The sequence below is a fragment of the Cadophora gregata genome (genome assembly GCF_030347475.1).
Source record: "Cadophora gregata isolate MNR1 chromosome Unknown scaffold_9, whole genome shotgun sequence".
In the NCBI taxonomy this organism is placed as follows: domain Eukaryota; kingdom Fungi; phylum Ascomycota; class Leotiomycetes; order Helotiales; family Ploettnerulaceae; genus Cadophora; species Cadophora gregata.
In genome coordinates, this window is record NW_026695932.1 from 282,660 (window position 1) to 304,547 (window position 21,888).

At 46.8% G+C, this 21,888-nt stretch overlaps 7 protein-coding genes across 8 annotated transcripts; 3 read left to right on the plus strand and 4 right to left on the minus strand.

Moving 5' to 3' along the window:
- Nucleotides 1-156: 156 nt before the first annotated feature.
- Nucleotides 157-1,346, minus strand: ONS95_014426 (uncharacterized protein). Its single transcript, XM_058508074.1, has 2 exons — nt 1,016-1,346; nt 157-931 (listed from the first exon to the last, which is right to left on the minus strand). Exons 1-2 carry the CDS (start codon nt 1,188-1,190, stop codon nt 312-314), a joined length of 795 nt encoding a protein of 264 aa, XP_058355754.1. The 5' UTR covers nt 1,191-1,346; the 3' UTR covers nt 157-311.
- Nucleotides 1,347-2,734: 1,388 nt separating this feature from the next.
- Nucleotides 2,735-3,061, minus strand: ONS95_014427 (uncharacterized protein; the record flags this gene model as incomplete). The annotated part of the gene is made up of 2 exons (XM_058508075.1): nt 2,735-2,998; nt 3,050-3,061. The coding sequence occupies 2 exons, from the start codon at nt 3,059-3,061 to the stop codon at nt 2,735-2,737; spliced, it is 276 nt and encodes a 91-aa protein (XP_058355755.1).
- Nucleotides 3,062-3,672: 611 nt separating this feature from the next.
- ONS95_014428 (uncharacterized protein) lies at nt 3,673-5,777 on the plus strand. The gene is made up of 4 exons (XM_058508076.1): nt 3,673-3,703; nt 3,817-4,429; nt 4,482-4,754; nt 4,812-5,777. Exons 2-4 carry the CDS (start codon nt 3,962-3,964, stop codon nt 5,574-5,576), a joined length of 1,506 nt encoding a protein of 501 aa, XP_058355756.1. The 5' UTR covers nt 3,673-3,703; nt 3,817-3,961; the 3' UTR covers nt 5,577-5,777.
- Nucleotides 5,778-11,595: 5,818 nt separating this feature from the next.
- ONS95_014429 (uncharacterized protein) lies at nt 11,596-12,752 on the minus strand (the record flags this gene model as incomplete). Its single annotated transcript, XM_058508077.1, has 2 exons — nt 11,596-12,326; nt 12,434-12,752. The coding sequence occupies 2 exons, from the start codon at nt 12,750-12,752 to the stop codon at nt 11,596-11,598; spliced, it is 1,050 nt and encodes a 349-aa protein (XP_058355757.1).
- An 816-nt stretch (nt 12,753-13,568) lies between these two features.
- On the minus strand, nt 13,569-14,835 carry LAP1 (Leucine aminopeptidase 1; the record flags this gene model as incomplete). Its single annotated transcript, XM_058508078.1, has 3 exons — nt 13,569-13,802; nt 13,860-14,606; nt 14,653-14,835. 3 exons carry the CDS (start codon nt 14,833-14,835, stop codon nt 13,569-13,571), a joined length of 1,164 nt encoding a protein of 387 aa, XP_058355758.1.
- A 683-nt stretch (nt 14,836-15,518) lies between these two features.
- ONS95_014431 (uncharacterized protein) lies at nt 15,519-17,563 on the plus strand. 2 transcript variants are annotated; one of them, XM_058508080.1, is made up of 5 exons: nt 15,519-16,093; nt 16,165-16,268; nt 16,370-16,589; nt 16,666-17,065; nt 17,112-17,563. In XM_058508080.1, exons 2-5 carry the CDS (start codon nt 16,250-16,252, stop codon nt 17,346-17,348), a joined length of 876 nt encoding a protein of 291 aa, XP_058355760.1. In that variant the 5' UTR covers nt 15,519-16,093; nt 16,165-16,249; the 3' UTR covers nt 17,349-17,563. The 2 variants fall into 2 exon arrangements, with proteins under 2 accessions (XP_058355760.1, XP_058355759.1); XM_058508079.1 differs by lacking the exon at nt 15,519-16,093 and having other exon boundaries at nt 16,666-17,563.
- A 190-nt stretch (nt 17,564-17,753) lies between these two features.
- Nucleotides 17,754-21,195, plus strand: ONS95_014432 (uncharacterized protein). The gene is made up of 2 exons (XM_058508081.1): nt 17,754-20,185; nt 20,395-21,195. The coding sequence occupies exons 1-2, from the start codon at nt 18,144-18,146 to the stop codon at nt 20,633-20,635; spliced, it is 2,283 nt and encodes a 760-aa protein (XP_058355761.1). The 5' UTR covers nt 17,754-18,143; the 3' UTR covers nt 20,636-21,195.
- The last annotated feature ends 693 nt before the right edge of the window (nt 21,196-21,888 follow it).

The window sequence follows — 21,888 nt, forward strand, 5'->3', positions numbered from 1 at the left end:
GTGGATGGGGAGCAAAGTGGTAAGAGCGTGGAGGTGCATAAAACGCCCCTTCAGCTACAGGCAAACATCAAAATCTCCACGCCTCAAATCGAAATCGTTCAATTGCGGCATGAACCTTCTCTCCACTTGGAACATTGAAATGATACAAGAGAAATTGAAATTTGAATATGACCGACCAATAATTCTAACGCCAACCTGAGCTCCTAAGTAGACCCGACGATGCGTAAGCGGCTGCTATCATTCTATATCTTGCTGTCATCTTGACATTTCAACTCCTAAACTTTTCCGAGCACCTGACTTCTCAAAACGATCTAAGCACTATCCAACACCTTCCCCAACTCCCTCACCCACCCCAACTTCCCCTCTCCAAAAATCTCCCCACCAACACTCAATTCGCTCCCACCCTCCAAAAGAATAGTCCTCACAATAATCTTCTCCCCCATAATCTCCTGCTGATGATAAACATGACTCGTACAATTCCCACAATAATAACACCTAACCTCCTTGCCGGAATCCCCCTTATAGGTATAAACCTTCAATTCCTCCTCCCCCTTCAAAATTGTCAACTCCTTCCTGTCAATAATCGCATTCAAACTATAGGGTCCACCCCCAAGTTTCTGGCACGTGCCGCAATGACACAGAATGTGCTTTGCGTCCGTGAGGGTCGCTTCCCACGCGACGGATTGGCAGTGGCAGGAGCCCTGGTAGGTTTTGGTCTGGTTTGGTGGAGCGCGTGGTGAGGGCCCGAAGAGCACGCCGTCGTGGATGTCGAGGACGACGCTGTCTTCTATGAGGGGTTTGGCGGCGGCGGAGAAGGCGAGGTGCACGGGGTCGGTGGTGAGGTAGTAGTCTAGGTCGGATTGGCTGGCGAATTCGAGGACGAAGCCGTGGGTGAGGTTTTTGGAGAAGGGTTCCCAGGATTGGTTTTTGCCTAGAAGTGGGTGTTAAAACTTTGATTGTAGGGAGAAGGGAAAGCCAGGTGTTTTTGGGGTTTGTGGTGTGAATTGATACGTACCAGCTCTCATGGAGACCATGTATGGCTTTCCATCCTCATTCAAGCATTTTTGAGGTAATTGTAAGAAGACATCGAAATGTGCTTCTAAATCCGTCCACGTGATGTCAGGTTTGTATTTGAACAACACGATATGTGTTATCAGAGGTGCTGGTGAAGCAGCTGAGATGTCTCCCATTTTGAGTTTTGGTGTTCCTGGAGATGTGAATTACAGCGATTATCCTCAAGGTTGATAGAGAATCAAGGACCGCAGAAGCAAATATTGGATATAGAATCTGATATGAATTTCTGATGGCTTTTAAAAAGACGTTTCGCGAAATCCTTGCGAATTTTTTTATGGAGAAAATTTCGGGGAAAGGAAAGAATTTAGGGTGCTGAGAATGGAAATTGCCTTTCTTGGAAAGTCCGAGAGGTTGAACTGCCGTTCCGGGACGCGGGGTCAATGCGGGGTGTGGGAAAGTGGGGCAATATCAATGAGGCCGGATTCTGATTCTTTACTTCACATGATAATTTTCAGAGCTCTAGTAAACGGTTTGGAGATGGGCTTCATGAATCTGATATATTTGGATCATGGGAAAGAAGCAAAGTAAAGGAAAGGAAACTGTTCTGCGAGAATAAAACCAGCCTCTGTACAAATTCTTGAACCGCTCCCGATTCAAAAGTGGAGAATAACGCGATTTCGTTGAATGCGTGCATTCCCGCGAAAACATTCTTCACCTGGGAATAGGTATATAATTTAAGCTTAATTCAACTTGATTGTTGTCGTCTCCGCTTGTAGTTGTCCAATAATAATAAAATACAAGTCGTCTCGCTTAGACCAGCAAAGGTCCTTGGCTGGAGCAAACGATGTTGTTTACCACCACAACCATTAGTCACTTTGGCGAGTCCATACCTGGTGTCATACTGTAAAAAACTGACCGAGGCCCGCTTTACTTCGCTAGTCATGTAAATGGTGTTATGAGCGAGGGTATCTTAGCGGGCAGTTGACGTGGCAGGCATCTGATTGTTTGATGATTCCTCTACAGACAAATATAATTCTATGGATAGCCAAAAACAACAGTTCCCTCAGCTCCACTCTCAACATTAAATCATAACGCAGAGATGGCTCCGACTTATATCAGACATGTAGAGCGAACGGATCTAAACCTAAGTCAATCATGAGGGGTCTCACGGGCGTGTTGACCCACGTTAGAATAACCATAAATACGCTACCGTAAGTAGTGTAACTATTTCATATGGCCCCCATGGCTATATTTAGCATATTTTACCCCCTGTAAATTAGTTCTAGTAAATTCTATCTTGTTATATTCATGTTGTCATTCAGCCTGCCAGGATACCCCGTGCCCTGGCTGCTACTCTTTCATCATTCCATTTCCAAACATAAAGTTTGGAAAATGGCAAAATGCTAAAATATCAAAAACGACCACAATCAAGAAACCTGCATAGTAAGTACTTTTGTTTCAAGTTCAAGATCCAGTGTGGCTAACATGCCATCAGTTCCAACCATTACTCTCCCGCGCATATTGCTCAGGTGTCTTAAATTCGGCCGGCCCGTCAAAACCCTCTTGCCTCCCTGCAGGAGTCAAATCCAAAAATACATAAGCACCCGCTAGACTCTCAATCCCGGCAAACCCCGAATAAGTATGGTACACCTGCCCATCCTCCAACTTAAAAACACTCAGCCCCGGATTCTCCCCACTCAGCTTCTCAGCAGGCTCGAAATTATACTCTTTTGGCGCCACCTTGGCAACCTTCCTCAGCGGTAGGTTCGAACATGTAGCGGTAGATGATCAGTTGGGATTTAGTCCCAAAGAGGTCTTTGAGGGTGGTTGGGCCAGTGGGACTGGTGAAAGCGTAGGGTTTGATTATGTGGACCATGGGGAGAGCACGCCGCTCGGCGGCAACAGAGGAGGATAGCTCCCTGAGTTGTTTTTCTTTGGCGAGGAGCGCGAGGTGGGCTGGGAGGTACTCCTCGGGTGTTGCGATCTGGAGGTGTGTTAGTTCATCATTGTTAGTTTGTGAGGTAGGGCACTTGACTTTGCTTGGCATTGTGAGTTGATTGTTCGGAAGAATAATCTGTCTATAGATTTGGTCGATGTGATGTCTGAAGGAAGGATACAATAGAACAAGTTCATATCTTTATGTCTACACCACACGGGAAGATCGATCGGAATATATCTCACCGTCTTACAAGCTTCATTTCTGCTTAGCAATGGTAAGGGAGCGAACAGCACGCAATTGAAGATCATTGCCTCGAAGCTCACGATCCGAACTCAAGGGACATATCAAAACACGAGAATAACGCCTGGTCACCTGTGTGGCTTCTGTATTGATGAGATTTTGGATGCATGAATTTCAGGCAACGATGTGGCGGTGACAAGGAGGAGCCAATGGTGTCGGCGTTTTACTGACTGTAAGCGAGATCATCTCTGCCAATTCTCCAAGATGAAGGATTGCCGCCAGGGAACAGCTCAAAGTCTACATGTTCAGTGAGCCGAGGTTTCCTTCACCTGGCAGAGCACGACTTGAAGCGACCGTTACCCTTGATTTTGGCTTGCGCAATAATGGCCCGGGAGTCCCGGCTCTTTACGTAGAAAGTGGTTGGGCGCGAGAGCGAGAGTGACAAAAGTCTATATCGACATCATGCCCAGGATGTCAACTGTTCTCGGAACTTCGGTGTTCTGGGCAAAAGTATGTTTAGATCACTCTCGGCCCTAATTTAATCCTTTCAATGTAACTTTGCAAGAAATTAAGGCTGTAGGAACTATGAAGGAAAGTTACATAGTTAATTCACGCCTTGACAGAAGTTTACACACGTAATTCGCGCCTTCACTGGTAACTCCGACAAATTTCGATTTTATGGAATAAATGCTTTCCAATTCCTCCTTTGCGTCTTCACTCAAGGATATCAGTCACATTTTCTTGCCAGCAACTGCTTAATCTATCACGATGCATGTTCCAATTCTTCTGCCACTTCTGATCTCTTCAGTATCTGCTGGAGTTCTGATTCAACGCCAAGCAGAAAGCGATGCAGACGAAGCTTGCCAATCAGTTCCTGATGATGTTTGTCTTCATATCGCGAATAGCATAAATGGAAATGTATACTATAATCCTGGGGAAACGAATTCGACCGACACAAATTCGACTACCACGAATCCATACACCGAAGCCATAACACATTACATGACCTCTTCGTCTCAAACACCATTATGTGTCGTCGAGGTTGTTAACGCCCATGATGTGTCGGTAGCCCTCCAAATTATTGGTGAGACAAAGACACCTTTCGCTGTCAAATCTGCTGGATATACTTCAGTACCTGGATTCTCAAGCACAACGGGTGTTCATATATCGTTGCAAAAGATGAAGCAAGTGAAATTATCGGAAGACAAATCGACCGTTGAAGTTGGTCTAGGAAATGTTTGTCTCCCTCACTCTGTTTCAAAAAGCCTCTTGACTGATACACTCAAAGGGCTTCACGGAAGTTTATAACGCTCTCAATAATTCAGGTGTCAATGTCCTCGGAGGTCGAGCTGATGGCCCTGGGACAGGAGGAGTTACTCTGTCCGGTGGTTACTCTTGGTATACCAACCAATACGGGCTTGTTTCCGATACTGTGGTGTCGTATGAGCTTGTTCTTTCAAGTGGAGAAATCAAAACCGTCGATGCGAGTCAACCGGATCTATTCTTTGCGTTGAAAGGTGGCCTGAACCGCTTCGGCATAGTGACGAAGATCGTCTACAAGGTACGTTCAATTACTTGCCCTGCAGCCAGGATATAAACTCACACTCGTATCTTGTAGACTGTCCCACTACCAGGCAAAATTTATGGTGGCGTTCAATTCTTTGACAGGACCCAAGTACCAGGTCTCATCAATGCAACTATGTCCTTCCACCTCAACAGCAAAGACCCCAAAGCTTCCGTAATTCTCACCATGGGCGGTGGAGCTCTCCCCGGCGCCATCCTCCTCTCATTCTACGACGGCGAGAGCCGACCAGCAGACTTCGATGTCTTCAACGGTTTCAACGAAACATTCGGTAATCTGGCTACGCAAGATTACACTTCCATGATAACAGGAACATTGGCATCACTCGGACAAGGTGCTCGTGGAACTTTCGCATCAATCTCCACTACGACACTCACCCACACTCTGCTCGCTGCTGTAGCCAACGAAACAGATTACTGGAGTCAGTTCACAGAAGCACGTGATGGTCTTCTTATGCAGTACGATATTGAGCCCTTCCTGCCATACGGACAACATGCTACTGATTCGGCGTATCCTCATGCGGACTCGCCACTTCCACTCAATGCGTTTTTTCAATGGGGTGAGGCAGAGAACGATGCGTTTTGGAATGATGCGATTCAGAAGAGTATTGCTCATTTGAAGGAGATTGCAAGGGCGGAGGGTATCTTGGTTGAGGGTAGTCAGTATCCGGGATATGCTTATGGGACTACGACGTGGGATCAGTTGTATGGTCAGAAGAATGCGGAGAGGTTGAAGGCGATTAGGTCGTTGTATGATCCGCAGGGTGTAATGTTGTTGGCTGGTGGGTTTCCTATCTCGTAAAGTGCGAAGTCCAGACAATGGTGAAGCAGTTAGCGGAAGAGAGGGTGGGGGGTCTGGATTAGCGGCAAGCAAGGGGATCGAGTTGGGTAGTTCAATGTATACTTTGTAATTCGGACAGAATATTCACTTCTTCAATGATCTTCAAAGCTAGATAAGAAAGTCGACATTTGTTGACTTTACATAAAGGATATAGAGTTCACCATCAGCAGCCTGTTTTGAGGTACTCCAGAGACTTCGGACGAAAAACTATGAAAAATTCTCTATATGTAATGATTGATTGTCGCTGATATCCAACTCGAAAACCGACATCTTGCAAATTCGCCATCACGGTAAGCGTGTACAATTTCTATTCAGGAATTTCTTGTAGCTAATGCATCGAAAGTTCCTCAACCCCTCATCATGGAGGATCGCCACGATATGAAAAGACTTAGGGATCTGCAGTAAAAGTTACGCAACTCCACCATATCATGTGAGCTTCTTGACATAGGTGTCATCATCAACAGTCCCGTCGATTCAAAGTTCGCCCATCGACGTGTTTGTATGCCCATCTTATACACTTGATTCTCGGGGCCTGAAATATCTGTCATTAGTTCTTGACGGTGAATGTTCTGACTCTCCAGAAGAATATAGATCTACAATCATCAGGTACAAATACTCTCGATTTTTCAATATATTGGACTTTCCTATTGTGGGGCTGTACTCATTTACAGATTTGGTACAAACAGGCAATTACGAGCGACGCTCTCTCCGAATAACTGAGGGCCGTCTTGACACTATCGCGGCTTCGAAACTGAACAGGGTTTCACGAGTTCACAGCAAAGTTGAACATATGGCAAAGACTGGCGTCAAGCATGGCCGCTCATGGCTATATTAACCACTCTGTTTGACTTTCAGAATGCAGTCAGGGACCGTAATAACTTCTCAGTTCACCATGAACATTCGAGCTGACTGAAGCAGAGAAAACAGTTTTTAGGACGAATCTATTGATGAATTGCGGGAGCATGGAACGTAAGCTCCAATTCACTAAGAACAGAATGAGAAAGCTGAATGTAATGTTTCTCGGCTCACAATCAGCGATCAGAAGGGTGGTTGTTGCCACCTCGGATCTCGCTGTCATTCCTCGGAAACCTGCCCCATGATCTATGAGACTACATAAGCAAAAAACATCTTACACCCCTGAATCGGCAATACTGGTTGTCCAGCTGCCCAACCGCTCAGCAAAATACTGCAATAAAGGCAGGAATCTTCCAGCAGTTTGCAAACCCGCCAACCCAGACCCATTGCAAAGTCTTTCGCCGTTTTCTCTGCTTTGTACAACCCATTACACAGTATCCATAGGATTTTATATAGTTGCTCGTGCCTTCAGCTTTCCGGACGACGTACTTTCGGTGTGCGTGGACCTCTGCTACAATGGTTTGTTAATATTCACCGATAAGCGAGGTCCCCACCAGAAGTGGGGTAACTAAGCTGAGGTTGGATGCCCTTTTACTTTTGTATTCACAAGAAGATGGAAAGAGATGATGGAAGTATAAAACATGGCTTGGATGCTGAGAGGAAGTCCAGCCGGTATCGACGCAGTTTGGAACTCAACAGAGGACAATTCTAGGAGTGTGAGTTCGTAAGGCCAGATGAGCCTCATGATTCAGGGAATGTGGGCCGCATGCGAGAATCTGCAGAGGGGGGGGCTTGATTTGACTTGCTCAGCAGTTTTTCTTCTGGGTATAGATTAATACAAATAAATCTCAGTTTACTGGTGAAATGATATTAGTAAACATCCACACATGTAGCTGCCATTTGTCCTTTCAATGTCATTCCATCACATTTCTTGCTAACATCAAAATATTCTCTTGTCATTTCCAAACGCTGAAAAGCTTGTCTCAGAGAAAGTTTAAAACAGCCCACAGAACTTAAGGAATGAATCTGAGAGAATGGAAGCCAGAAAAGCGTGTCTCTGGTACACAACATAAAGCTCATGTTCTGTTGCGATGGAGTCGATCTCAAGGGACCTCTGAATTTAAGTTGATTTAAGCCTACTCTAGCCCCCCTAAACAAACGTTAAACCTCATGAAAACTGGACCTTGTGTGGGTAGTCAGCTAAGGTGTTAATCTAATGATTTTACTAATTATTAGCCCTAAGTAAGGCTTTAAGTGTATCTCAAACCTTTTACTATCCCCCCCCCGGCTTGAATGGTAAATGTGAACTTTTGCGGGTCGGAGGCCTGACTTTCAAGTGCTGAGTGGTCGGAGGCCCTAGACAGAGCTAGAGCACGAGCCAGAATTAGGTCTGTTGTAAAAGGTAAGAGTAGCTGTAGAAGGTTTGAGAGGACTCCTCCGTAGAAGGGCTCAAAGCAGCGATTTCTGTTGGATAGACACCCTAGAAAGCTACCCACACTGACTCCAGTTTTCTACACATTTAACATTCAAGCCGGGGGATACGTATCCCCTCAACTGCCGTATCAAACACACCTGTAGCGAGACCCTGTAATTAAGCGAAGAACGCTGAAATTAGAACACTTTGTTGTCGTCCAGGCAGCCTTAGCGCCTCGCTTCAGCGCTCTGCCCTAGAAAAGTGTGTTTTCGGCAGTTGAGGGGATACCTTGCCTGATCTGTGTCACTTTTTTGATCCCCGATGAAGGTCACCTGCACTCCTGCAATATGCGATTGCCAGCTGATTTAGTCTTTGGAGGACAATGGAACCTTCAAGTTTTCACCTTGCTGGTAAGTATCCGGTGAATAAAGGCTAGCGACCAAAGATAGGCGTACCCACCTGTGGAAGTGAGGTATATATTCGGCTTCTGTGAGGCTTAATCTTTCAAAAGCAAAGGCATTCCTACACGATCTCAGCGATGCATGTGGTGGTGTAGCACCATACGGCTCGCGTTAGTACTCTGGTGCTGTAAAATGAGTATCAGAACTTGACAGGATTATGATATTAAACATTGATACTTATTTAAGTCGTGCAGTAGGTAAAGACTCAAAATTTGCGACGAATTGGAATAAGCCGTTGATTACAAAAAGTCACTATTTGTTGTCAAAGCCAAAACTATTGCCATTCCTCGCTCCGGTTGTCACGTTCCGACTGCCGCAGCTTTGGTTTCCACACCACAGCCAGATTGATCTCCCCTTGCACTAACCGGAATATCCCACGGAGCACTAGAGACCTCCAGTCATGGCTATGACCTATAATCCAAATATGTTTTTGAAATCCTGAACGAGAAAGTATCATATGCGACTTTTAGTCTACCTAGCTTGTTATCTTGATGCCGAAGAAACTCACGAGCGGGTATATTTATAGCCCCTCCCAGCTCCTTCATATCTCAAATTACATGTTCTGAGAAGAGACACTGATCCTTTGGAGTGAATTAGATCAACAATAGAAACAGGCCTTTCGGAATGTGTAATTTACTTCCAATGCCGGAACTTGGGATTCTGAGAATCGGCCTGGCGCATGACGCTCTCTCCAAACATCAGAAAGTCGGCCCGAGAGACATAATATATAAGCACCGCAACACTGCCTGCAACTAGAAAATACAATAACGGTCGAATGAGATTCCTGACCTGACTTCAAGGATCGCCCTGCTCAGAAGGCTAATGGAAACGGGCAGCCAATACAATTCATCCTTAAAGCTAGTCGTTTGGAGCAAATGTCAAAGCAACATGGATATGGACAGCAAATAGATCAACTCGTCTTCTGGAGAATTTAGATCTAAAACGTTGTTGAGAATGCTGAAGTTGTTGTCATTTCAACGTCCACTGTCAATATTTCGCTCTCCATAATGTTGATTTAGAGATGTCTGCCCACCCTTGCGATTAATATCACATCCTTCACCTCTTCCATCATAATCTTGTCAGAGAATTCAGGGTTCTATGCATGAGCACACATCCACTCCCAGTCTGCTATGATCTGATCAACATCGACTTCCTCGTTGAAATTCGATGATACCAGTTAATCTGGCCCAATAACGCAATTGGCTTGTTGCCTCGATCCTTTGCTAGTGATACTCTGGCCTTCCAGCCTTATCTTCTTCTGTTCCTTCTTTCGAGGCGACAGCATGATATCTTTCCTTTTCCCTCGTGTTAGCAATTTTGAATACAAGAATCACCAGCCTTCTTACCTTTTCTCCAGCGCCGAGTAGGAGATTTAGTTACCGCCTGAGTTTTCACCAAGCGAATTTCTAAGGAGGTTATATTGAATAGGGCTCTCCGATAAGTGTCGGCGCCATATCTTATAGTCGCAGTCTCTTCGTCTGACTTACTACAAGGAAATACAGGGAATTTCTGGTTGACAGTAGAGCTTTTATAGATGCCCATAAACACATTTGTTTTTACACATGGCATGGTTGACTTGACGATTCAGGAGGGATTGTTCAGGTTATGAAAATGAAGTATGTACGAGTGACTGAAAATTTTCATGTGTAGTGAATCCGCTTGATGATCAACTTGGCAAAGTCGAATCCTTAACCATCTCCCTACCCTCGGTGGTCCCGTCCCAGACGACAGGACAAGCTATATAAACCCCTCTTCTCCCTCTACCACTTACTCTAGAGATCAAACATACGATAAGCACAATACACAACAGCTTGGATGGTGTGGGATGGTGTGCAGCACTACTCACCACATGCACGAAACAGTCCGTACCTTGGATCTGCTTATTGAGATACTGTATGTATAAAAATCTATATGATTGGCAAGCACCATCTTAAAGAAAGAGACCCTGAGAAGTCTAACTTTGAAGTTACAAGACGTAGTAACTTCAGGTGAAGGTATGGTATTGCTGTCATACACATGTCCTGCTGTCATTTACTCCCCCATCGTATCTCTACTTCCTATCATCTTTTCAACGAATCACTCAATTTGGCCTGCACTGCGCCATGCAGCACGCACCTCACCTCTCATTCCAGTATCCTCCTTCAGGATTCATCATTCCCCACTATTAAGCCTACCAGTAATTCATACAAACCGGCGCCCAGCATTGTTGACTCGTGTCTTTGCCTTCTTGCGCAATTGTGTTTCTGATGCCAGGAATTTAAACTTGTATTTATAGAAATCCCTTCACTAACTCTACCGTATTTATGTCTTTTCTGAAGACTATAGCTAGACACACGGACTTTCTAAACCAGGTGGGTTGGCATTTACGGCCGTGAATGAATAAAAGAATAAAGCAATGAATAAATAGACTGTTCGGGGTAGGAGTGGATAGACCTGGAAGCAATATTAAACAACAAACTAACGTTATCTCGGAAACTAAAATTGTTTCCTGGAATAGATAGCGTTTAAAGTAACTTACCGAGTTTCTGAACTTCAGAAAAAAGAAGGGAAGAGGAGGAGAGGAGAGGAGAGGAGAGGAGAGGAGAAAAAGAGTAGGAAGAGGAGATCAAAGGCCAGGGAGTCATAGGACTGATAGTGATAGGAGAGAAGTGGTGAGAAGTGGTGTTGTTGTGGAGGGTGGGATTGGATTGGAGTGGATTGAAGTGGGGAGGTGGACGGTGGTTTTGGTATTACGCGGGTAGGTAGGAGGAGGAGGGATGGGCTTGGAGCTTGGGGACTCGCTTAAAGTATGGGTAAACAACAGGCATTGACTCTTAGGCAGTGGCATGAAGAAGACGGGACAGGTTGAAGTATGTGGCTGTATAGAATGTATCTTGGCCAAGGTGTAAGAGCTGTATTTGGAGAAAAAATTGAGAGTTTAGTTTTGTTTAGATTTGGAAATCTAGCTCTATGTGCGTGTATCTAGATGTGTACGGTTCTATCTCGACGGACAAGCAATGGAATGAAAGATCGATAGTGAATGAAAGAAGGAAACATGCAATACATGAGGATGAAAGGAAATGAACGGTATTAAACATAATCAGACAATTTTAAAATCAAAAGCGAGGACGAAAGATATGGACTGTAGCAACATACAAACGCTTGGGATCAAGCCGCTGCTCTTCAGAATCAAGCATGTCTGGGAGACTCTCGCCCTGGATAAAACCAAGGCACTCGCTGATACCAGGTAGGTAAACAACACCCTCACCCCTCAAACCATCCCCCAAAGCGGTCTCGGCAGATCATCAACTCCAAAGTTCTCACCCTTCTTCCCATTCCCATTCCCACCCTTAACACCCACAAACGCCACTCTCCTCCTCGGCGCGCCCTCCCTTGTCTCACTCCAACTCTGCAAGCCATAATATCCCGCCAGAGAATGAACAAGCCACCTCGCAAACCCCCCGCTAGGACTACCCTCTAAGCCCTCATAAACGATTTTCTCGCGCTGGAGTTCTTCCTCGACGACGTCTTTGACTTCATCGCTCATTGTGATGCCTTTCCCGTCTTTATCTCTCCCGATAAAAACAATCTCCTCATCTTCAGAATCTAGCAATGCATCTTCATCCTTATCCTGATTCCCACCAAGCCCAGACATCTTCCCCGCCAGCTTCGCCTCCCTAACTCTCTCCGCACGTTCGAAATCCCTAACAAATGCCCTGACCTCTCCTTCAAGTTCCTGCAAGAGGGTTTTGGCACCCTTGGCTTTCTTGAGCTTGTTCTTGAGATCGGCTGGGACTCGGCCCTTCTCTTCGATGATGCCGCTGCGTTTGGCGTGGATGGAGGATGGGGAGGAGTGGGCGGCGCGCTCGGAGGCGCGGTGGGCGATGCCGGCGTCCCAGAGGGGGGCGAGGTAGTAGGGGATGTGGCGGACGCGGTGGGTTGCTGAGGGGGCCCAGTCGGAGGGGAGAGGGGGGGTTATGTGTGGGTTGTGGAGGAGGTTGTCTGTGGGGGAGAGCATAAGATTTCTGCTTGAAAGTGTAATGATATTGAGGGCTTGGCGTGGGGATTTGATAATGAATGTAAGACATAGCGGAAGTGAGAAGACATACCATTCTCCCACCTCTGTCTCCTCCTACTCCCCTCTTTTCCCTTAAGCAGTGCCTCCCGTCTCTTCATACTATCTCTCCGCATCTTTGCACCTCCTTCCGCCTTGACAGCCTTCTTTACCTTAACTTCAAGATCGTCCTCCAATGGGAGAGAGAGAGTGACGCCAGTTCCGCGCGCGGAGGGCGAGATGGATAGACTTTGGAGGGAGGTGGATGCCCATGTTGCGACGTCGATGGGTTGCGTGGGTTGGTTGGGGATGGATGAGGCTTGCGCTGGGGCTTGGACTTGAGAGGGTGGTGGGACGGAGGAGTAAATCGCCATGATTGCGGGTTGGAGATGAATTGGATTGTGCTTCGTGGGATCGAAATGTGATGCGGACTGGGTAATTGTACTTGAAAGATAGATTGTTGGATGGATGGATGAATGACGCGTAGACGTGTCTGGATGCGACGCTTATCGGAGCTTTGTTGCGCTGTGTAGTTCTAGGTATTCTGATGCCGAGAACTGGGTTTCTTATCCTTTCTTTACGATAAGAATGAAGAATCAACGCAGGAATCTATCGATGCAGATGTAGATGGATGGATTGATGCTGGTGTTGTTAAAACAAAGGGGAAATGGATGTTGAAGCCTGGATGGACCGGATATGGAGAGCTCGGGAGCTAGGATGCGATACGATAAGAAGATGTGGGGCAGCCTGGAATTGGGTGCATGAAATGCGGGATCAAGAGACGGGGATGTGACCAATGAGAGGAAGGAGGGGAGGGCGTGGTGACTCTTTGACTTGGGAGGTATGGTTGATGTATGAGTCGAAGGCTGGAGTTGTATGAACCATGTGGTGATCTGAGAGAAAAAGCGAGATTGGAAATACTTTACGGTTTGTAATACATGTTTGTATTAAGCTGCTTGCATAGGGAGGAGGATTGTGAGGAAGAGCCTAGCAAGAGTGAGATTCCCATTTGGGAAGTACTTGCTGGTTTGATGGTTGGAGGAAGTCTTAATCACTTACAATTTCGGCTTGTCAAGCGAATCATTTCTAAAACTAAACAGATCGATCATAGATTACAATCTTTAAACTCGGTACAGAGACATCATGGCCGGCTACTAGGAGTCAAGTTTCCTTCCCTCATCAACCCACTCCTACAACTTCGCAAAAGCCAATTCGTAAACCAGTCCAAGAGTCAACCTAGCATGCTGAAGCATGTGATCGAAACTCAAATACTTGATCGTGTCATCGCTAGTATGAATATGCTTATCGGAGTCATCAAAAGCGGATTCAATGACAAAAGCTGATGGGTATCCTGCTTTGGAAGCTGATGCGTGATCAGAGCAAGCATATCCACACTTCGTCTCGACGTATGGGATTTCGCAGTACTGCAGCTATTAGCAAATACATTCGGAAGTGATTGATGAGTGGATGGGAAAGCATACCTCAGTGACAATCTTCTTGATAAAGTCCGTCAAAGCAGGATCCACAAAATCAGTAATGACTCCCACCGACTCCTTCTTTCCCGCATCCAAAGTCCCTTGCACGAAACCAGTCATATCCTGCTGCAGCATAGCCTTGATATCTCGTCCCGTCTTCTCGTACTCTGTGAAAATAGCCTGACTGCCCAGCAATCCACCCTCTTCCGCAGAGTACCAATGGAACTCCACGGTATTCTCTCCCTTCCCCTTGATGATATCTTCAGATGTGAGGAGTACACGCAGGGCTTCGAGGATAGTTACGGTTCCAGATCCATCGTCATCTGCGCCAGGCGCGGAGAAGATGGAGGGAAGGAAGAGGTTGATGCTATCCTGATGAGCGCCAACCACGACGGTGGAATTGCTCTTTCCGGGAATGGTAGCGATGATGCTATTCTGACCCCAGGGATGTTTGAAATGTACTGCAGAGGCACCATGTTTATCTGCGCCTGAATCCGAGATTGTCTTTTGTACTTTTTGCAGCAGCCATTCGGAAGATTGGCGGCCGTAGTCGGATTTATAGTAACGGGTGTGGAAGCCGGAGAAAGTTTCGAGGTTGGCTCGCATGTTCTTCTTGGAGAGGGTCTTGATAAGGGGGGAGAGGTCCTTTTGCAGGGTAGGTTTGGAGGGGAAGGTGGGTGTTTTCTTGGAGCTGGCTTTGAGGTTGGAGCCTAGGTCTTGGGTTGTGGTTATGTCCATGAAGTTTTGGCCATTCTGGATGTATTAGTGGAGGCTAGAGGTGATAAGATGGAGGACTTACTCTGCGCAATTCCCATTTCTCTTCCTCAGTAACCCATTGTGTCTTCCCTGGGGAGAGCTCTATCAGGAAGCGCTCATCTTCTATGGCGTTGATGACGACTTGATCAGTCTCATGCTGTTCTACGAATCGGGCATTGACAGCTGCAGCCGAGAGGGCAAGAAGGGAGACAGTAGTGAGCTTCATGATGTTGTTGGTTGAGAACAGTTGATAGAGCTGTGTTGTTGTTGTTGTACAATCATCAATGGAAGCTCCAGAGCTGGTGGGCAGGCAACCAGTCAGCCTGCGTTGATCGGACCTCGGGAAGATCCGATAGCTGCAAATCGCGCGTCCACAGTAAGGTTGTGGCTGTTGAGACCTCAACTGTGGCTCAAGCTGAAACGTGAAACATGACGTCGCTGCTAGACTTTCTGTAACCTTTTAATTTTCGTCTTCGTCCTCTGCATGAACGCCCAGAGAGATCAGCATGCAGTATTGGCCCACGAAAGTACTCGTAACCATGGAATAGACGACTTCAGATGGCGTCGGCTTAAGGACTGTCCACAAGAGCTCTTATCAGGAGAGTTGGGACAAATCCCATTGCCGTCTATTAGAAAGGTTCGACCGGTTGAAGAAATCATCCAGTAATTTGGACCGATCTAGAGCAAAGTCCCGTCTAGTTGGCAGCACGCCGTCCCCCAGCTGCAAATCTGACAAGTCCGGTACCACGCTTTCTGTACACCGTCAATCTGATGCCGTGTGACAGACGCCGTTGCTTGAGATGCAGCTCAGGGGCAACAAAACATCAACACCAACACTAGTTTCTTGGTCGTTTACTCATTCTATTAGCTAACTCGCATCAATAAGAGCCTGAAAAGAGCACAAACAACTACCCGCATGGAAAAGAGATCAGGAGATTTCAATTTTCCAGACTAACAATAATAAACACCGCCCTTAGCCATCATCCTGGCATCTCACTGATCCGCGACCCAGCTGACCCTGTCCTTCCCCGCACTTAGCCCAGCAGAGCCATAATCTGCACTCGTACCCCTCCTCGCCCTCCTGTCACAACGCCACACTCCTCGACGCGTCTCTCACTTGCCTGTTCGATTCGCAAGAAAGACGAAAGTCGTGTAAACTGATTCAGGTGGGGGGAGAAGTGGGCAAATGATAGGACAGCAGAAAAGCTCTTCCTTTGTTGCATGGCCACCCGAGGCCTGGTTTAAATGATTGTGACCAATAGGAGTAGGAGTTGCGGGACCTGGGTAGGTACGTCACTGAGGCAAGTGGGTTGGCCTTGCCTTGCCTTGCCTTGTCTGTATTGCCTGATCGGATCGGATCGAAATTAAAAGTTCATTAAAGCTTCCTTGTGGGCTGGGAATTCTTTTCTTCCTTCCATTCCTTCTCTCTTCACTCTTTCGTCTTCGACATCCGCATTCACTGAAGCGAAGTGACTTTTGACATCGTGAGTACATATAATTTGCTTCCAAATTCCATCTCAAAGGAAGAAGACCAAATTTCTCATTCCTTAGGCAGGTTGAACCTTGACTCCCGCATCACAGCCTCGTCTGTAAAATTCTAGCACGTCCAGCTTCTCAACCACCAAACACCATCCACCAACATGGCTGGTTTCTCTCAAGGTAAATACTACCGATCTAGCAACTTCCCACCAACCTGACAGTATCCTTGACACCAAATACTCATTTCCACCAAAAATCCATTCTCTGCTAACACCGCCCAGCAAACCCATTCGCCAAGCGCGAGTCTCACAATGTTCAGGCAATTTGGACATACAAGGTCTTGACAATCATCACTTGGCTCCTCGTAGTTATCACCACCGTCAACTATACCTTCGCCCAACCATACGATGACAAGAAGCATTGGAGAAATACTATATGGGGCCAGAACAAGGCTTACCCAACGCCGTTCGCCTTGAATGCTTTGATGGGCTCGTTGTACTGGTATGCTGGCTGCTCTCTCCTGCTCTCCACTTCAATCCCAGCCGCAAGTCTTCCGAGTACTAGGCTAACTTTCTAGGCTCGCTCTTTTCTTGTCTCAAATTGGCTACATGTGGCACCTCTTTTCCAAGAACGGTGACCATGTCCAAGCTGCTGCTGGAGTAGGAAGCCACTTCATCTTCAACAACCTCCTCCAATTCGGCTGGATCATGCTCTTCGTCCGGGGCCACTTCTTCTGGTCCGAAGTCATCCTAGTCGTTAACTTCTTCAACCTCTCCTCCCTCTACTTCCGCCACAACACATACGCCCGAGCAATCCATATCCCAGCTGTCTCGGGACCATTGGCTTGGAACTTCGTTGCGCTTTACTGGAACGGAGCTATTGCTGTTAATGCGCATACATTACCTGCTCGTATTTTGGCCAATATTGCCATTTGGGGTATTCTGGTTTATGGATTGTTCTTCTTGATTATCTTCAAGGTATTATCTCCAAGCCGAACTTGTGAGTCAAATCTGACAGAAATAGGACTACACCATGGGATTTGCTCTCAGCTACCTCACCGCTGCTCTCGGAGTTGGCCAATTCTTCACCAAGACCATTGCTTTCCAGTGGATCTTCGCATTCACCATCATGGCTACCCTTTTCGTTGCCACCCTCGTCATTGCCATCCCAGGCATTTTTGGCAAGGAGATCAGCCTCCGAAGAGATCAAAATGTCGTTTCGGCTGATCAGGAGAGAGCTCCTCTGCTGGACGACAACTAAGTCACACTGACATGGACGGTAGAGAAGATTGAGAGGATGATGATATGACGGCGAATCGCGTCTGGAGGTTACTTTTATGGTCGAGGTCTTCGATACCTCTGTTTTATGCATCGAGCAATGTGTGGATCAGGCGTGCTTCTCCGATTGGTGACCATGCGAGATGTTGATGATGAATCGGAGGAAATGGTACTTTCAAGTCTGTATTTTGGCATGGCGTTGCATTGTAGCTGAATGAAATCGACTTTACTTTCGCATCTGTCATATCCTCTCTGTAAATATCCCGAGAGTTGGTCTGATGTATTTTCTGATTCCATTGTGATGCTTAAGGTATGCTCACCTACCGTAGCCCCACATGATAGCGTTCCCGCACCCCCTGTCAACCCAAGACCGGGCCCAAGCTCCTGTCCAAAAGTTTTGGTCTCCTACTCATAGGAATCCCGTCTTTCGCTGGATCCATTTCCAACAAAACTCCAAGTACACTCCACCACTTCACGGACTCGCCAGTCCTTAGTCTAACATTCTGTTCCAATCATTTCACGAACTGAACGCCAGCAAACTATATTTGGAGGAGCGGAGGCGGGAAAGCGGAGGGGGAAGAAGAGATGGATGAGGCGGCGTGGGGATTGCACACTGAATTGTCGGCGAAGCGTTGATTTACTCCTGGTACTGGCATCTTTTCGAATACAGGCACCTCGGACCGGATCTACAAAAGCTGCACCACGAATCTCTAGCTACCCAGCTACCCTTCTGTCCAACATCCAAGAGCCAGCTTGCTAGCCACCTAGCAACGCAACCATGACTCTATTACCACGCTACACGCCCTTTCCTTCCCCATATCGGATTGGCACAGATATATGCCAAGTCTCCCGGATCCTGAAAATATTGAGGAGCGAACGTAGATTCAGGTTTGCAAAAATGGTCCTGAAGCGGAGCGAGGTGAAAGAGCGCAGTATCAGGCCAGTGTTACACAACTGGACATATGCGAATTTCGAATTGTTTCGGGCCTCTGCGAAGAGAAGGACTGGCATGAAGATGTGGGAGGAAACTATGGAGAAATTGGGGATGAGAAAGAAGGAGGTGGAGGATTTACGGACTTTCATGCTTAAAGGTGACGCGCGTAGAAGGGCTTTCTTGAGCAAACACAGAGGGGCAATAAGGTTGGTGGGAGAAGAAGAGTTTCAGAATGCGGGTCAAGTCCAGGAGTCAAGCAAAAATGACCTTGAACGAGAGGACTTATTGGCGATCAATAAAGAGCCTCAGGAGTCCAAATCGGAGAAGGTCACGGAGGAGGATAAGGAGGTGGCGGAGAAGAGTGATGGAATTGCAACTTGGCTTTCTAATGTCAAGAGTATCTTCGGTGCGAAGAAAGGACCTCAGGAGGAGGGCAGAAAAGCGGAGAGGGACTTGGAACAGGGGACAGAGGCGGTTGAACTTGGCGCGGATGTGCCAGGAAACAAAAAAAGGTCCGAAGACCTTCAGAAGAAGTCAGATATGGCAAAACATATTGAGGATGAGGCTAGAAATGATCTAGATTTATTGAGGGCTGCGTTGGAATGCAGAAAGACGTGGATGACGGAGAGAGGTTACGAGGGTTATGAAGACGAAAACAAAACCCCAATTCAGAATCAAGGGGATCGTGTTTGGATTACCGCGACCATGAAAGAGGTGGCGGACCAATGGCGACAAGACAATAGAAATATGCCTTCCGAGGGGAAGGAGGACTGGATTCAACAGAAGCTACTGCAGAAGCGAGAGAAGTATCGCATTCTGCGAAAAGTTGCGAAGCATATAAGATTAAGTCTACCGATACCGAGCGAAGATGGCGGAGTGATCGATAGCATTTCAGGAGAGATAAAAGATGGAGCTATAGGTGACCAGGGGACGGTCGACGCAGGGCGCATTGCTTCTCAACAGCCTACAACCACCCATGACATCCCAGCGATGACAACAGACCCAGAATCGATATTTTCTGACGAATCGGCTCCTCCGACATCAGAACGAAACCCATTCTCCGGAGTGGGAGACAACAGTGTACTGGAGGGACGGGATATAGATGGTGAAGAAAGTACTACGGAACAGAAGGAATCTGCATTATCTCTACCAAATACGACGCAGAACTTGGCCGAGTCAACAGAGTCTTCGATTTCGTCCTCGTCAAACTCGTCTAGTTCACAAGTATCGAACAGGGTTGCCGAACTTACCCAGCAAAACGAAGTCGACCCGGAGGATCTTGACCTTGCTAGGGAGAAATCACAGCCACTCACCATTTACCGAGAGTTGTATCCGAGAGGAATGCAGAAACCAAGCAGATCAGAGGCGAACATACTCGCGCTGATGGGGAGAGAGGGGATTTACGTGCACCCTTGGGAGGTTGCTGCTCTGGCAGAGGAGTTGGAGATGCTTGATGATTGGGGAGGCTATGGCAAGCGGGGATATCGCCATACGAACGCTAATAGCTCGTCAAAGCAGGTTGGGGACGAGTATTTTAAAAAGTTCCCGACGTTTCGCACTGTTAGTATTAAGAGCGAGCCCGAGCGGACTAATGGCGTGCCACCGCAAATTGGGGACGAACCTCCAAAGCAAGAGGATGGCATTCCTCATGATGTTGTGGAAGAGAACAACTTTGAGCATTTGAGAGAGGTGATTTCAGATGACAGCAACCAGGAGACTTCCGAGGAGATGAGAGACAGGCTGTTGGAATACACGGACGAGATGACCTCAGAGGAAATAAATGAGATCCAGGCCGGGACGCCAGAAAAGAGTCTTGAGGAGCTAGGGAGGGATCTCGAAGCTGCTGACATAGAGTTGCGGAAAGTCGCACAATGGTTGGCTGGTCGGTATGTCTGCCCTTCCTATATCCTCCATATCTTCACACAACCTTCACGATCCCCCTTTCTTTCCCTTCCTCTCCCTTTTCGCACCTCCATATACACCCCCAGCACCTCTCCTCTCACCCAATCTCGCCCTGACATCTCAACTTCATCATCACCACCCACCCTCTCACCCCCAGAACCACAAACTAACATACTCCCCTCCCCCACCACAGTTTCGCCGCCAAAGAAGCAATCATCAAAGCTCACCAGTCCCGCCGCCTCACATTCCACGATATCTTGATTTTAAAACCGGAGCAGAAAGAAGGAGAGACGAGGAGCTTTGCGCCGGTGGCGGTTGTGCTGCCGGAAAGGTGGAATGGGGAGGAGGGTGAGGCGCTGCCGAAGGAGGTGAGGATTAGCATTAGTCATGATGGGGATTATGCCACGGCTATGTGTTTGGCTGTTGATGAGTGAGTGAGTGAGGGATTTTGAGGGGAATGGAAAAGGCAAGGGGAGGGTGGGTCTTCTATGAGAGAGAGAAATAGGAGTTGGTTTGGATGGGTGCCGGTGGAGGACGGATGAGGCGCGAATGGAATGCGATACTCTAGAACGAGGATCGTGCTCGAACCCTCCAAAAAAATCAGAGACAACAATTCAGAGTCATCGAGAGATAGACAGCGAGAGGTGCTACTCCAGCCTTTACCTGTAAAGACAGGGAGAAAGAAATCGACGTCAGGCCTACGGGCGGGCGTTCTTTGGCTAAGCATCCCCACGTGGATGCCACCTTCCAGGAAATCTCAGGATCAGAAGTAGTTTATTTGAGATCAAGCTCAAAAGCGAAGCGGCTGGATAACAGATAGATTGATGGATACTTCGGAATTGAATGTATTCCTTGTAAAATACCTGTATAGTAGGTAAAAAAAAACTAGTCTAGATTTTCTGGCTTGTAAAATTAGATAATTACGTGTATACATACATACTGTAAGAAATACAGTCTGTCCGCTCCTAGGAAAAAGATATATAATAACCGCCCAGCCTCGTCATCATCTATTCAATTCTAATTTTGAAGTTTTCATTCCCCAAGCTTACCATGAAATACGAGATGTCCCTTGAGCAAGCATATTGCTAAGAAGCGTTGCGGATTTAGTCTGGAAAACGATAGAATGTCGAAAAAGAAGTTCAAAAGTTGGTTCTGATTAAGGGAGATCAACAACAGCGAAGTTGAATCTGACAAAGACTTGAATATGACAGCAATCGTCTTCCAGAGCTCGGAGAAAAAGTGTCATATTGCCACAGCACAACAAAGTAAATAAATCCTTCCCTCCATAGCTACCTCAAACTCCCATTGAAGCAGAATATACACAAGTACAGAATTTGTTGTCTACAAGCAGTTCCATCTATCTCTCAAACCATATGTTTTCTGGTTTTAGTTCGCTGCTTGTCTGCACCCTTCCCTGAGAGAAAAGGGTGTTTGCTTATATGCCTCTCAGGATTGAGGAGCGAGCGTACTTTTGAGAAGGAATATTAACATTGCTGAGGGAGAGGATCATATGGATAGTGAATGATGGTTGAGACTCACCTGCAAGTACCTTGTCTCACTGAGGGACGGAGATTGAGTATATAAGTCTCTACAGTTTGAGTGATTTGGAATGGCAGAGAGCGATGATGAGCTCAAAGAAGCCAATAAGGAGCGGACGGAAACATGGTCATCACATGCATTGCTGTGA

Coding starts and splice junctions, on each gene's coding strand:
- ONS95_014426 (XM_058508074.1), bottom strand. CDS start 1,190: ATGGGAGACATCTCAGCTGCTTCACCAGCACCTCTGATAACACATATC. Junction 932..1,015: donor CATGGTCTCCATGAGAGCTG/GTACGTATCAAT, acceptor ACCCACTTCTAG/GCAAAAACCAATCCTGGGAA.
- ONS95_014428 (XM_058508076.1), top strand. CDS start 3,962: ATGCATGTTCCAATTCTTCTGCCACTTCTGATCTCTTCAGTATCTGCT. Junction 4,430..4,481: donor TTGAAGTTGGTCTAGGAAAT/GTTTGTCTCCCT, acceptor ATACACTCAAAG/GGCTTCACGGAAGTTTATAA. Junction 4,755..4,811: donor TGACGAAGATCGTCTACAAG/GTACGTTCAATT, acceptor CGTATCTTGTAG/ACTGTCCCACTACCAGGCAA.
- ONS95_014431 (XM_058508079.1), top strand. Junction 16,590..16,665: donor TTGATGGGCTCGTTGTACTG/GTATGCTGGCTG, acceptor CTAACTTTCTAG/GCTCGCTCTTTTCTTGTCTC.
- ONS95_014432 (XM_058508081.1), top strand. CDS start 18,144: ATGACTCTATTACCACGCTACACGCCCTTTCCTTCCCCATATCGGATT. Junction 20,186..20,394: donor GCACAATGGTTGGCTGGTCG/GTATGTCTGCCC, acceptor CCCCCACCACAG/TTTCGCCGCCAAAGAAGCAA.